The sequence below is a fragment of the Canis lupus genome, chromosome 20 (genome assembly GCF_011100685.1).
Source record: "Canis lupus familiaris isolate Mischka breed German Shepherd chromosome 20, alternate assembly UU_Cfam_GSD_1.0, whole genome shotgun sequence".
NCBI lineage: Eukaryota > Metazoa > Chordata > Mammalia > Carnivora > Canidae > Canis > Canis lupus.
In genome coordinates, this window is record NC_049241.1 from 35,658,145 (window position 1) to 35,673,881 (window position 15,737).

General features: G+C 43.0%; 1 protein-coding gene and 1 long non-coding RNA gene across 11 annotated transcripts in view; one reads left to right on the forward strand and one right to left on the reverse strand.

The window, feature by feature from the left end:
- Positions 1-15,737, reverse strand: part of CACNA2D3 (calcium voltage-gated channel auxiliary subunit alpha2delta 3) — a 946,725-nt gene that overhangs the window by 269,457 nt on the left and 661,531 nt on the right. For all 10 annotated transcript variants that reach the window (XR_005374880.1, XM_038566127.1, XM_038566132.1 and 7 more), the window contains one exon: positions 8,582-8,715. Coding sequence is in view for 9 of the 10 variants with exons in the window: in XM_038566127.1 (XP_038422055.1) it covers positions 8,582-8,715 (134 nt within the window). In the remaining variant the exon portion in view is untranslated. The remainder of the gene's footprint in view (positions 1-8,581; positions 8,716-15,737) is intronic.
- Positions 14,699-15,737, forward strand: part of LOC111091313 — a 32,455-nt gene continuing 31,416 nt past the window's right edge. The window contains exon 1 of the long non-coding RNA XR_005374885.1: positions 14,699-14,754. This is a non-coding gene — a long non-coding RNA (uncharacterized LOC111091313). The remainder of the gene's footprint in view (positions 14,755-15,737) is intronic.

The window sequence follows — 15,737 nt, forward strand, 5'->3', positions numbered from 1 at the left end:
ACTTTTATCTTCAGCTTGTCCAGACTCAGAAACGTATGAATCAATATGTAATTAATAAAAAGGGAAAGTACGATACTCACGGGTCATTTTAAGCTATTCATTTAAGTATTAAATCAATTACATAATTATATTTGTTGCTGTGGGTCTTTAGCCGTAATGACGGATGAATCAAGCAAACAGGAATTCCTTTTGCCTTAACCACCAGATAATTAAAAAGAAGGAAGGCTTTTAAGACCATGTTAAGCAAACTTGTGGAATCAAGCATCTACATTTGCTAGATAATTGACAAATACCTACCCCTTTAGTATTTGGTAGAGTACTATAAATAATACATACATAACACATACATAAGAATACATAAATCAGCAGTGTTACAAGTCTTCTGATTCTGAGAAACAAATTGAAAGCCACTTTCAGACTACAATGTCACAAGGAGAATCAGGCTCCTAGAGGCATCAGTGGTAAGTAGCAGTGTTACGATGAAGGGCAGACATGGCTGCCTGGAGACTTGCTCTTAACAGAGAATTTGCAGGGAAGAGGAGGTGGTCTTTGTATTTCTTTATGGCATTATCTTTCCCTCTCAGACCATAGCACGTGGACAGAGGCTGTTGCAATACGTAGGATTCCAAAACAGCTCCCAAGATTTCTGCCTCAGTAGGTACATGACCCTTAAATTCCCCTCCCCTTGACTATGAATATGATGGGGTGTCACTAGCATGATCAGGTTACTATCACTTGACTGAATTAATGAAAAGACAGATTATCCTGGGTGGGCTTGACCTAATCAAAGAAGCTTTTAAAAGCAGGTGAAGCTTTAGAGGGATGCACTTTTGCTGGTCTGGAAGAAAGCAAACACCATGGTGTGACTGCCTGTCATCAGTCATGTGGCAGGAACATGGAGTTCTAGTAGCTAAGAGCAATCCCTAGGTGATAGCAAGCAAGAAAATGGGAACCCCAGTCCCCAGTTCAAGGGGGGGGGGGGCCGGTAATTCAGTTCAAGGGACTGAATTCTGCCAACAATCTGAATGAGCCTGGAAGGGGGCCCTGAGCTGCAGATGAGAACAGCAGTGTGGCCAACACATAACTGCAGCTTCGTAAGACCCTGAGCTGAGGGTCTTAGCTAACTTGTGCTCAGATTCCTGACCCACAGGAACCCTGAGATAATACATTTGTGTTACTTTAAGCTGCTGTTACACAGCAATAAAAACTGACACAGGGTCCCAGTATGCTGACCCATGTCACAAGAGCACATTGGTAGTTCTAGCTAGAAATCAAAACTATGCACAGACCAAGTGGTGGCTCTCCTCTCTGTGTCTGGTAAGGTCATTGTCCACAGAGCCTACATCTCCTAAAGGCTATCAAAAGGCAATAAGACAAGAAGCACATACTAACCCTGCCCTGGACCTTCCATATTACCTTCCACTGGAACAAACACATCAAGGTAAACTACCCTTATCAAAAAGAAAAGGAAGGAAGGAAGGAAGGAAGGAAGGAAGGAAGGAAGGAAGGAAGGAAGGAAGGAAGGAAAGAAGGGGAAGGAGGGAGGGAGGAAGGGAGGGAAGAAGGGAGGAAGGGAGGAATAACAGAAGGAAGGAAGAAAGAAAGGCTAAGTATCAATTTCCTCTGAATGCATGGAAGGCTGTCCTCCCTAGTCTTACAGATGCTTTGCCCATAGTTAAGACACTAGTAATTTTTAGCAATTTTCTTTAGAGTCTTTTCAATACATTCATTTACATGTCTATAGAAGTAACAACTTTCCTTTAACAGTCATTAAGTTACTGTTTTCAATAATATTTAATTAACTTATACAATTATGATAAAATAACAGCTGGCGTCAACAGGTTTGGGAAGTCTAAGTATAAAGACAATTAACTTTGAGTAAGCTTGAAACTCAACTTGGAACAGTCATAGATCAACTTCTGGTACCAGCATGGCCTTTCAGATCCAACATCCAGTGTGCCTCGAGCAATAGGCATGAACTGTGTTAGGGCAGAGAGGTACCAAGTCCTTTACATGGCAGGTAATTAAGAAGGCTCCTACCATATTTCCTTTCCTTGGGCAACTGGCTAGTACTTACCTCTGTGAGGCTATGGGGGCTCTGATGGGATGGTGCAGCACGCCCACCAGTCCTTCTTGGGAACCGTGACCCTAGGCACTAGTCCCACACATTAGTGCCCTGTCCACAATAGGTAATTAGAGCAAAGTAAATTCCAAGGGATTAATGTGCATCTCTAGAGGAATAGTGCTTCCAAGGTACTCATTATATCCAAGTGCCAGATTCTATTATCAAAATGGTTTAAGCCATATTGTAGTTACTATGTGAGACCCAGGTCAAAAAAGGAGAGGACTTCCAAAACTCCCCGCAGACAAGGAGAAAAATTCACACTGAGTTCCTGAGGTTGGAGAAGGTATTATTTACTGTGTTCTCACCATGCACAGACATTTAATCCTTCGGTCAACCCTGGAAGGCAGGCTTTATTCCCATGCTGTAAATGAAGAAAACAGCACTCAAATAACCTAAGTGACTTGCTTATGGTCTCGTAGCTCGTATAGTATAGACATGGAATTGAAGCTGAGGCTATTCTAACTCTAAATTCAATACGCTCAATTAATAAACTCAGGTAGATTGTAAATGCTTAAATATTAAAAAAATCCAAAGCTGCCATTGCTAAACCAGGACATTATGAAAATAGGGTCAATGTTAAGTGCTTCAGAATTTAGTGTCTTTCATTATTGCAAGGTGGGACATATTAGGAAAATGCTGGCTTGGGACTGTCCAGAATTGTCAGGATGGTCATAAACTTGCAATTGCTGGTCCCTCCCCAAACCCATTCATCTTGTGGAGGGTTCCAAAGTGGATGGGTTCAGCTCAGAATTTAGATTCCGCAGATGAGTTCAGGATACAAATCCTATTTTGAATCCACACAAACAACAGGGGACCTTTGTCCTTGACCTGGCCAGATCCAGGCCCAGATAAAGACTTTGAAGAGATTGTTGCTTCCTGGCCAGAGAAGGATCCATTGGAGCAGCAGCTGCCTGTCCTCACTGAACAGGCCTAGAAAGAAGGAAGATGGAAAGCGCAGTGCCTTCCCTGACTCAGCAGGTTTCTCAGCACCACCAAGATGAGAAGGGATTCTCAGAACATTGTACGAGGGGAATTATTTATCCATGCTATTTGCAAAGATATAACAGAAGCTGGGAAAGCATAAAGGAGGTGTTGAGCTATTATTCATTTCAGGGACAAACATAGTCTGGGGGGCTAGTTTTATGTATATCAAAGGATTCTTGAAGAGGTGGAATAAATGAGCTCTGTTATCTTGCCATACCATTTTACTCAATTATGAGCCACTTAGAGCATCATTTTATTTTAAAGTAAGTAACAATGATTATGGAACAGAATGCAAATTTCATAGAATATTGAAGATAAAGCACAAGACATCAAAGACATTTCCTCTAAAACGGCATGTTCAGAGCTGCTCCCAGACCCTTACTTCGCCTCTGCTGTTGAGAATTCTTTAGTGGAAAAGCTGGAGTAGTGATGGGTTCTCCTTAGCTCTTAACTGCCCTTCATACATAAGTATATGTATGCACGTATAATATGTGCATGTGTGTATATGATTTAGTAAATCTAAAACAATTGATTTAGGTGATTAATATGATCAAAAGCAAGGCATCATATTAATACTAAGCTTCATCCTCTTCCATGACCTTCAGGTTACATATACCCAATGGAATACTCCATTAAGTGGGATGTGTCCTCCTCCAGAAGCACGTCATGCACATTTGCTTCTCATTAGTGACACTAATTTAGATGACCCACTCTAGCTTTTGTCTGGATTCTCCTACTGTGCAGATACTACTTTTCCCCCATATATCCACTCAAAAATCTATGGGGAAGGTCTTTGAGACGATGAAAATAACCTGTTCCAAATCTTCCCATTAGTTTAGCATCCACTGATGACCTTTGCTCTAAACAGTCTTTCCCAAAATGGCTAGAAAGTGGTGCTTTTCCATCTCCATGACACCCTGCACATTTACTAAGTCAGCAGTCCACTATACACTGCACCCCTGACCACCTATCTCATTACCTCTTTAGTTCATTCCTTTGAGATTTGTTTATCTCTTCACTATCTGAAAGAACATATAGATATCTGTTTTATTTCACAGGTTATAATCCATTACTGTCATGTTTATTTTGAGGTTCAAACTGTCCCAGAGTTGACCAGTGAGGGTCCTTTCATACTGACTTCTATGTCCTTTTCATATGACCTCATTGTTTCTTGAGTACTTCTTAGTTTCTGGCATAAAATATTCCAGGCTTGGGATGCCTGGGCGGCCAGTGATTGAGTGTCTGCCTTTGGCTCAGAATGTGATCCTGGGTGCTGGGATCGAGTCCCACATCAGGCTTCCCATAGAGAGCCTACTTCTCCCTCTATGTCTCTGCCTCTCTCTGTGTGTCTCTCATGAATAAATGAAATCTTAAAAAAAAAATTCCAGGCTTTTTGGGAGGGAGAGGGGCATCTTCCTAGCCCTAGCCCTGCAATTAACAATTTCTCTAAGGAACCCTGGTGTCTTTTAATGGGGAATGGTTTTTAGAAGCTGGGGTTTGGGTTCCAGATGTGCTCATTGCTACTGGGGTGCCACTGCTTCTAGGCCTTTTCAAAGGACAGAGTTATGGTCTCATTCTGATACCTCCCACCCAGTCTCATCCCACAGGTGTCTGCTTTGTCTTGTTTACACATTTGCTCAATCCTATCATACTCTCAAAATAGATTCAGAATTGCTAGACCCATGGTACTCCAAATGACACCATAAGGAGTTTAAAATTTATTTCCCAGGGCAGCCCGGGTGGCTCAGCAGTTTAGCGCTGCCTTCTGCCCAGGGCGTGATCCTGGAGACCCAGGATCGAGTCCCACATTGGGCTCCCTATGTGGAGCCTGCTTCTCCCTCTGCCTGTGTCTCTGCCTCCCCCCTCTCTCATGAATAAATAAATAAAATCTTTAAAAATATTTATTTTCCATTCTCTCTCCCACTTAGACTCAGGATAGTCAAAGGACTATATGTTCAACATTTAATATTGTGCATAACTACTATATTCAAAGGTTTACTGCTTTTTCTTCCTTTCTTGATAATTTTTGTAGTTCATTTGAAATGCAGTTGGGGGGATCCCTGGGTGGCGCAGCGGTTTGGCGCCTGCCTTTGGCTCAGGGCGCGATCCTGGAGACCCGGGATCGAATCCCACATCAGGCTCCCGGTGCATGGAGCCTGCTTCTCCCTCTGCCTATGTCTCTGCCTCTCTCTCTCTCTCTGTGACTATCATAAATAAATAAAAATAAAAAAAAATAAATTGGAAACTTAAAAAAAAAAAAAGAAATGCAGTTGGATTCATTTGGTTCTGTTTGCATTTGCTATTAGTTCCCCCCTCATTCTTGTCAATTTTAATTTTTGAGTGCATAGAACAGCAAACTGCTTTCAAAAGTCTAAACTATGCAAAAAGGTGTATCCAGAGGCATCTCACTCCCTTCACTATCTCCTCTTCTGTTCTTCCTCCCACTTCTCATAGGTAACGGATTCCACTGGTTTCCAGTTTATCCTGGCTATGTTTCTTTTTATAAAAAGAAGCAGGTACATGCACATTTTACTTCCTCTTCTTTCTTATGCAACAGGTGGCACTCTATTTGTACTCCTACATTTTGTTTTTCTTACTTAGCAATATATCCTGGTATTCACTCTATGTCAAACAATAGAAATAAGTCATCCTCATTCTTGTTTTTAATATTAAGATCCATGATGTATCTGTACCACAGTTTTATCATAATCTGCGATGTTTGGGTATTTAAGTAACTTGCAATATTTTGAAATAACATGTATTTCTGTAATGAACAAGTCTGTTTTTTCATCTGTATTTTCTTGCTATTGGAGGGTCATCTTCAGAGTTCACTCCTAGATGTGGAATTGCTGGGTCAGAGTGTAACTGCAAATTCCCCATCATAGATATTACCCCATTCTGTCTTCCAAACGTGACCCATGAGTGTCCTTTCTCCCATAGTCTTACCAAGTGCACAGTTAGGCTTTTAATTTTAGTCACCCTGATAGGTGTGAAATTGTATTTCACTAGAGTGTAATTTTCATTTTTCTTCTCTTTCTATGAGCGAAGCCATATATCTTTCATTTGTCAAAAAGCTGTTTTTATTATTTTTGTGAATTGTCTGCTCATGTCTTTTGCTCAATTCTTTTTTTTTACAGGAATTTTAAGATTTTGCCCTCGATTTTGAAAAGTGCTTTATATATTAGGATTATTAATGACTTAATGCGCGCTCTACATTGCAAATATTTTTTCCCATGTTACCCCATGCCTTTGACTTTGCTTACTGTGGTTTTTTACCTACAAAAGTTGGTCTTCACTTTGTTTTGTCTTTAAGGAGTCAAATTTATTTATGTTTCTTTTCATTGCATTTGGATTTTAGAGTCATTGTTAGAGAGATTTTCTCTGAACCCAGGTCATAGAGGAATTCACCCAGGTTTTGTTCTAGTGCTTGTATGGCTTAGTTTTTTAAAGTTTTGACTGCTTGGCACCTGGATTTTACCTAGATTTCTTTCTTGGGCATGACCTGATGAATAGAACTAATTTTACCTTTTCCTAAAATGGCCATCTAGCTTTCTCAAAAGGATTTATTATGAAGTCATCTTAACCCCACTGATCTGAGATGCCACCTTTATCTCTACTGAATTTCTATATGGATTTGGATCCCCTTTTTTAAACTGCCTATTCTATTGACCTGTCTGTCTCTCCAGGTGCTGGTACTACTATGCTTTAATGACAGAGGCTCTGTTTTATATGTCTTAAACTGATAAAACAAATAAAATGCTTGATCAAAGTGGCTCTTTAGGGTTTGTACACAAAACCACTGGGTGACTAGTTCAATTCATTCTTGGCTAGTTTCACTGCTCCTCTTCATATCTGCTTTTCCTGCTTTACACAGCCACACATAAGAAGAGGTGCACCCACCCATGCTGATCTTATGGCCATTACTATTAGTATGGTGCCAACATAAATGGGGCAGCTCGTTCATTTCATTGCCAAGATTCTAAGCAAACCTGGGGTCAGACTAGGAAGATGATAAAAGGCCCAGGTCTCCCTAGCAATCCAACAGGGTTTTTCAGCTTAACACCCATCTCTATGCAGGGCATTTCTCCCAGGAAGGGGTAATCAGTTCATATTTCTGTGATCCTACTGTGTCCTGTGGGCTGAGGTAGGGGAGGCTGCTGTGGTGTCCCCCAAGATAGGTTCCTACATGCTGTTCCTGCCCTGCATTTGCCTGCAGCTGCCAGAAGGCAGCCAGTGTGAGAGAGCTCATGGAGGGAAAAGCCGGCCCACTGTAGCCATTGAGATCACTCTGGAGGATGGCTGTGTCTGGGTTACAGTGATTAATGTGATGTTAATCCCAACAAAAACGATGGGAGAGAGGCCCCGTGAGAACATTTACTATCAATAAATGAAAAACACCACTCCCATCAGACTCATTATCACTATGAAAAATCACCCTGAAATTACACAAAAAACCCAGCCATTGAGCCACTGCCTGATGATTGGCAAAGCTCCTCCTTTTTTGCTAATTCAGCATCAGATTCTTTTGCTTGGGATTTGGCTTTAGAATGAACCCATGGCCAGAGTTCTGACATCAATCCATTGCCTATATAACCATCCCTGAAGCATATTTTCATTTGTTTATGGGAAGAAAATGCATCTGTGGCCTCTCCCATGGCTCCAATTCACTGCTGGAACTGAACTTTGGTCACCTTCCCAAGTTGAGCCCCCAAAATTCATCACTGGGACTGCACCTCTCAGATGGCGAGGACTGACTCTAACATGCCCATAATCATGGCTACGGACAGAATTTGCACACAGAGAAGGAAAACAAAGTAATGAGAGGAGACACAGCTTAAAAGCGACATCTCTGTGTCGACCAGACTCTTTCCCAAAGTGCCTGTGACATTCTGATATGATTTTTCACTAACCTTGCTTCTTAAGAGGATCAACACAAACCGTACAACAAAGGAAAATGTCATCGAGCTCCATTATGGAGGAAGAGTGATAGATAAGAATCAAGAAAGGGAAACCTCACTAAAGTGGACTGGAATGCTAGAAGGGGAGGCTGGTGGGAAGCATTGTCAATGACAGACCCAACAGAAGAATCCTCAACAGAAAAGAAGCATCAATTAAAGGCCTCCAAAGGAAAAGATGTATATTGCATCTTCTACAAGAAATGAAGCACTCTTGTACTCAGCCAATGGGAAGCCATCATTGCCTTGACCTCTGGGATTCCAGAAGATTTTTGTTCAAAACAACCCTTCTAACTTTCTCCTTCTTCCATAAAATAACATCCCTTCCTTTTGTTTGTTGGACTTGCCTATAGTTTTACTGTAGCATGCTTGCCCTGGATTGCAATTCTTTGCTATTCCTAAATAAATCCATTTTGGCTAGTAAAATAACTGACAGTTTTATTTTTAAGGTTAACACGGTCTTCTGGAATTAACAGAAGAATACCTCTGGCCACCCCCAAAGGCCCTGGGGACTCACAGTGCTGTCGATGTAAGCTTCAGTCCATACCACGTCGTGCTCTTGATCGATGACTTTGGGCCGGCTCAGTACGTGTAGGTATTCCATGACATTTTCCTGTACATCAGCCAAGGTGGAGATCTGGGTGAAAAATCCTGCCAAGAGACAACCAAGGTTAGTAACAGCCTGTGCATCTAGTCACCTTCTTTTGTTTCTTTTCCTATCCTTTCTAAACATTGTATCTCCTTTCTACCGTCACCCACTTCATGAGTAATGTGTTCATGGGATCTTGAAAATATAATCAAGCAGAAGGAATAATTAAGGTCAACCATAAACCCACCTCTCAGGGGAAGCCCCCTGCTCACCCTTTAGAGAATGTCCTCCCAGACTTTTTTTTTTTAATACATACACATATACACATACACTTACACATACACCTACACCTCCTCTGTCAGGAAGGGAGAGTCCTCTTTACAGCCATTCTGCAACTTTTTTGCTTGTTTGTTTTTGTTTAGTTGAGTGGGTTTATTTCCAATGGGAAAACTATGAACCACAAAATTTAAAGGCCATCTCATTTTTATAACTGTAATAAACACTAGCCACAATTAATTTGAAGGGGCACAAAATCTGCTGAACAGCTGATAAGCTTTGTCTCATTTATTCTTGACAACATGATGAAGCGGACATAACTGTGTCCACGATAAAGGTCAGGTGCTCAAGGCAGACTATAGAGAAGTGTTTCGCCCATGTTCTCACAGGTATCAGGCAGCAGATAAATACCAAAGGTGGACCCATGCTTAGGACTCTCTTCGTCTGTGCCTTTTGCTCCTACAGAATTTTTTGCCCTTTGTGTGTCTGAGGCGGAAACTCCAGCTCACACCCCTCATGTGGTTACCAGACCTGCCTTTTGAATATGCTCGGTTGACGTGGTTTCTAAGTAACAGAAAAAGTCCTAAACGTGCTATCATCTTGTGGATGGGGACACCGTTTTGATCTTGAGTTCCTCTTCAGCGTGAGGTCCCATTGGCTTCACAATGGGTCAGATGTTACAAGGGCAGACATGAACTGAGCAAGATCTGGATCCCTGGTGAGGTGGGGTGGGGGGCTCTCATTCATTCATTGAAGCCTTTCTTGGTGCCTTGGAGTGGAGAAGCAGAGATGAGCACAGCCCCTGCCTCCTGGGGCCTGGCAGGTCTAAGGAAACAGACAACTGCAAAATAGCACCATCAATATTATGCTACAAAACACAGCAGGGAGAGCCTATCCAACCCAGCTACCCTGAGGAAGGGTCAGTGCAGCTGACCCCCAAGGGATGAGTGCTGGTTAGCTAGAGGAACAGTGTATCCAGCAAAATGTGAGTAAAGTATGAGTAAGAAGGCCCAAGTCAGGCTTCTTCTAGGAGCTGAAAATAGCTCAGAATAGCTAGAGTAAGGAACTGGGGGAGAGAGGCTGGAAATCAGATGCTATAAGTCAGAGATGAGCAGGACTGTCACGTAAGGACCTTGGGAAGGAGTTCAGAATTTATCCTCCAGGCAGGGAGTCTTGGGAGGATTTTATTTTTTTATTTTTTTTTATTTTTATTTATGATAGTCACAGAGAGAGAGAGAGAGGGGCAGAGACACAGGCAGAGGGAGAAGCAGGCTCCATGCACTGGGAGCCCGTTGTGGGATTCGATCCCGGGTCTCCAGGATCGTGCCCTGGGCCAAAGGCAGGCGCCAAACCGCTGCGCCACCCAGGGATCCCTTGGGAGGATTTTAATAAGGGAAACACTGTATGGATGGAACTCATGTTTCCTTCCCATGAAATAAGGACCCTTAGAACTAAGCTCATGCCATGTCCTACTTGCCAGCAAATCAGAGAAGGATATGGGTGCCTCTGAAGCCAGATCTGTCACAGCACTTGCTATAGTGTTTGTAGAGCCTCTTGTCTAAAAGTGTGCTCTGGGTAAGGAAATGCCAGCCCTTCTGTTGTCCAGAAAGGGGCAGGACCCTCCCAGGGCATTTCCAAACAAAGGCCAGCTGGTTTGAATTTGCTGTGCCAACCCCAAACCAGGTTGGGACCATGTGGTTTCTGGCTTCCTGATGACAGCTCTGCACACTGCTAATTAACATGCATTGTCACTCCCGTCTGGGGCCACGGGAAACAGGGCCCCAAAGGAACAGGCAGTGAGTGCCTGTTCTAGCTTGTGACCTGGGAGGGGGCCCATTTGCACCTTGGCACTCCCCTCTGAGGCTAGGCACTACAGTTAGGGACATCCATCTGGGTTAGTGCTCTTGTAAGGCTTCCAGGTGGCCTCTTCTTGGAGGTAAGGTGGGAAAGGCAAGTTTCAAAGTGTTGCTGGGTGAAGGGGAGCATTCATAGTTATCATGCCTTCATGCACAGCAGCTGCAACCAGTGTCTGAATCAGCAAGAAAACATTTCATCACTTTGCTAGTAGGTAAATCTTAGGCTCTGAAGGAAGGTCTTACAGCCAAAAACAAGGCACAGAGGACAAGCCAAGATAGATGTTGCCATGTTAGAGGAGGAAAGAGCTGGAGGTTCTGGACCATCAGGATACATGGGTGAACAATTCATCATGTAGAGAAATTCTATTGGGGGTCCTGCACCAAATATGCACTGAAGGCAGCAGCTCTTAGAAGGAATTTTTCTTGGTTGTCTGCATTTTCATTCTCATGCTCAAAGCCAACAGTAAAAATCCCTGATTTAGGTTTTCCAAAATAGGGCCAAGAGAAGAAAGGGAATGAATGTACGGAGGAGGATGGGAGAGACAGATCATTACATGGGGGAGAGTAGGAAGGAAACACAATCACCCATTTGGAAGGAGACCGAACTGGGACACCATCCTCACTTGGCCTTGCTTATCACACTCAGAGTTCTGAAGAGCTGGCTTCTCCCCAGAGCTACAGACCCATAGCCAACTGTATACCTGACACCTCCATGGGGATGAGGAACAGGATTCTCAGACTCAACTTGTCCAAAGCCAACTCCTGATTTCCCTGTCCAAAACCATTGCTTCCCTGGTGGGTCCTCCCCATCTTAGCAAATGGCGCCACTACCCAATTAGGCCAAAAACATAAGAATTATCTTTGATAGTCATCATTTCCTCACCCCACCCCATAGCTAATCCAATGGCATGTTCCTCTGGCCCTACCTCTAAAATATATTGAAATTCCTCTTTCCCATCTGCATTGCTTCTAGCTGACCCCAGGACTCCACTGTCTCTTTCCCAGAGCCTCCGTGCACCTCTCCCTGTTAGCTAGGCTCCTCACGGCAGTCTGAGGGATCGTCTGAAAATATAAAGCAGATCACTACCTCTTTGCTTAAAATCCTAAAACACCTTTTGTTGAGAGTTAGAATAAAATCCAAATTTCTTACCCTGAGCATGAAGACTCTCCCTTAACTGGCCCCTGCCCACCTGGGTGACTGAACCCCTTCTGTGCTCCCACCCTTTCTCACTGCTTCAGCTCACTGGCCTTTTTCTTCCTCTCACAGGCCATGCTCATCCTCCTACCCCACCCCCAGGCCTTTGCACTTGCAGCCCCCTCTGCCCTGCACATCTTTTATCCAGTTTTGCCATGGCTGGCTTCCGTTATCTTTCAGAGCTCAGCTACTGGGATTAATTCCTCCCACTGCATCCCACTTTTCACTTTCTTTACTTGGCTTTCTTTCACTGGAATATTAGCTCCACAGCATGTTACGGAAAGCCAGTGCCTATCTTGTCCAGAGTGGCATTCCCAGAACCAGGCACAAGCGTCTGGGGGAGCCAATAGTAATGCAGGGACATTCACAAGGTCTGAATGTGATTCACCTTGCCTCTGGGCACCTGGGCCACACAAGAGCCCAACTTGTGTGCTTACTGTATAGAGAGGAAATAGCTCAGTAATTTTTCCTGGATCAATTCAAATCTAGGTTCATCAGACTCCAAAGTCATTGCTCTTAACCACAGAAGACACTGTCTCTCCCTGTAATGGGAAGGGTCAGGCACAGTGGTTTAGCGGTCCTGCCCCAGGAAGGCACCCGTCATGGGCTGTTTGTGTCTGGGTGGCTGAGAAGGTTGAGGATGGGGATGGGAAAGGTGTGGTTCCCCTCTGTAGCTCTTGGGAAATGTTCAATAAATAGTACGAAAGATCTACTGAAAACCCGGTCACAGTTCTGACTTATATCTCAATATATACACACCAGGGATGCAGATGTATGAATAGCAAGAAAAGCTGAAATTATAAAAATACTATTAATAATGTACATGGTAAAGCTTAATGCAAATTTATCATCTAGCCCCAATCCATTAAAACCTACAACTTTTCTGAAAGGCTCTTTTTTGTTTTTAAATGTTTTCGTAGAAGTTTTAGTTAACAAATGTACCTTTTGATGGATAACAGGAAGTCCCTGAGGGCTGGACACTTTGGCCATAACTGTAGGTGCTTCTCTTCTTTTCCCTATGAATTCTCTGGAATGGCCACTTGCCCCCTTCCTTCACTCATATTTCTTTTAAAATCTAGCCCTTGAATGTTTATTCTCTTCTGTAATGTGCCTTTTTGGACTTCATATATTATGTAAGAAAACAGAATCAGCAATTGTTTGGTAATTACCAAGGACTAATTAATGCTGAAATTAGCCATCTATTACAAGTGGTCTGCTCATTTTTCTACATAACATCAATTTATTTACCTTATTCCCTTGCAGAGCCTTCTGTGAACTCTGGGTTATAACTACTCGTGTGATCAACCACAGGCACCCTGGTACTTTGTGTTTCTGAGATTTTGGCAACCCTCACTTTGAGATTTTTTAAGGGATGCCTCTGTGTGAGATGCTCCATCAGCACATCATTCAATACCCAGCTTTGCAGTGATGCAAGAGCCGAGGGCCCCACAAGTCTGCATCTCATGGGAGACCCTGGGCATGCACCTCACACACCAAGGTCCTCTTTCTGCCTTTGATGTGATGGCCACTGCTCCTGTTGGATCTTTTCAAAGGCTTTCTCCCTCTTAAATAAGACAAGCTGAAGATAAGCAAGCTCATACTTCAGTCTTGCCTGGGCAATCAGGTGGGCAGTGAGGTGAATGGTGTGACCTCGTGTGCATTCCCTAAGGGAAGAGCAGTGTTCTTGGAAGACCCTTGCAGTATTCCATCTTCCTCCTCCCTGTCAACAGCACACACTATTTATTTCTGTAAAAAAAAAAAATGTACAGTTTTACAAACAGCTTTCTGTCTCCACAATTCCTTGTTCTTTCACAAAGACCAAACAAGGGGTCTGCTGGCCCTGAGTGCTGGGGGGTACATGTTCAGTGAATTGGAAATAACTCACTGGGAGAGAATGCCCCCCAGGGCAGGGAGCCCAGCTGCCTCTGTGAGCATCGCTCCCAAGAGTGAAGCTGTCAGAATCAGCCCCAAACCTTAGATTTAGGAGCAAACCTTTCCTTTGTGAATAATATTACACTTTTAATTTCAAATTGAATGTTAGGAAAAATAATTTGAAGGATCACATGGTAGAGCTAGGAAAGTTGGCTTGTCTGCAGCTCTACTGATCAGCCAACTCCCCCTACCTCATCTCCTTTCAGAGCCTGAAAGTTCCCATTTGTTCTTGACATTTTTGTCAAGAACTGGACTACATGCCTACACAGACTGAGGCAGGACCACTTCTGGGACACACAGGCTGGGTATAAATCCTCATCCAGCCTTTATTAGCTATGACATATTAAAGTCTTGCCTCAATCTCTAAATTCCATTTTCTAGATTCCTCTATATTATGGGAAACAGGCAAGAGTCTTCCATGAAAAGGGACTATCTTCACCCCAAAGAGAGGCAACCTCACAACCTGGTGAAGAGTTAAGCTCAGGCTTTGGATCTGCTGGGCCCGAATCCTGGCTCTGTCACCTCCTGGCTGCTCACCTGGGGCAAGGTGCCAGTCTCTCCAGATCTGTTTCCTGCTCATGTACCTCCTAAAGCTTATTAAGAGGTCAAAAGAGGTAATACACAAACATACTTGACATTCTACCTGCCACTGAGTAAGCAGTTCATCATGCTTAGCTGTAACCAAAAACATAGCTCTGTCTTCAGCTTCATCACCATTATCTTCTCCACTCCAATCTTCATGTTCTATAGAATGTACACCATGGAATATTATTGAGCCACGAGAAAGAAGAAAATCCTGCCATGGGGACAACATGGACACTGAGACCACCATGCTAAATGAGGTATGTGCGATGAAGTAAGACTAATACTATTTGATATCACATAAGTGGAATTTATATGGAATCTAAAAAGGCAAAATGTAGAATCAAAGAGTAGAATGGTGGTTACTAGGGGTGTGTGTGTGTTTAGGAGGGGAATTAGGAAGACATTGGTCAAAAGGCATAAAATTTTTAAAAAAGAATTACATAAATGTATCTGAATGACATTTTTTGCCTTCTCACACCTGTTTCAAAATGGCAAAAAGCTTTAATTTTCATTTTCCCCTAAACCCCACTGATAACCATTCTGGCCTCATAAATTTAAGTTATCTGTTAGAGAACAAGGTAGTTGGAAAGGTAGAGTGAAATTAAGAATTTACTGATGGAAAGACTGTGGGTATGAACTTCTGAGGAGGGCTCAGGCCACCAATTCTTTCAAATGAGGAGAAAATGACCATTAACCCATCAAAAAGGGACAAGCTGAGCAGACAACCAAGAGAGCCTCGTGTGGCATTTCCATTCGACCTAACGATGACTGATTGGTTGAGAACCCAAACACAGAGGTCCTTCTTTATTTGCACAGCTGGAAAACACTCCCTTCACCGTGATTTTTGAAGGAGAATCAGGCAGTGCTTATTTAAAATCTTGGCACACTGAACATTAGAGAAGGTCATCATGGCTTTATGGAATATTGGGGCTAGTCAGTCCTTCTTTTCTGCTCCCCCAGTTCACTTGTTTATCCAATAGTGTGAAAGCAGAGCTTTAAATTCCACAAGCCGTTCTACAGTGGCAATGATTGTTTTAATGTATTTAAAATGGTTTGCTGCTTTGCCTCATTAGGGCTGGTTCCCTCAAGATAGGACCTAGTTATGCATAAAATGAAACAAACCGATGAGCTCCAGGCCTCTCTGGTTTTTGCTAGTAGATTGGACAAGGGATAGAACTCCTGCAAGGGGTAGGAAAATCCCCAGGAACCCATTTTCAAGGGACAGTGTCTGAGGTGCACT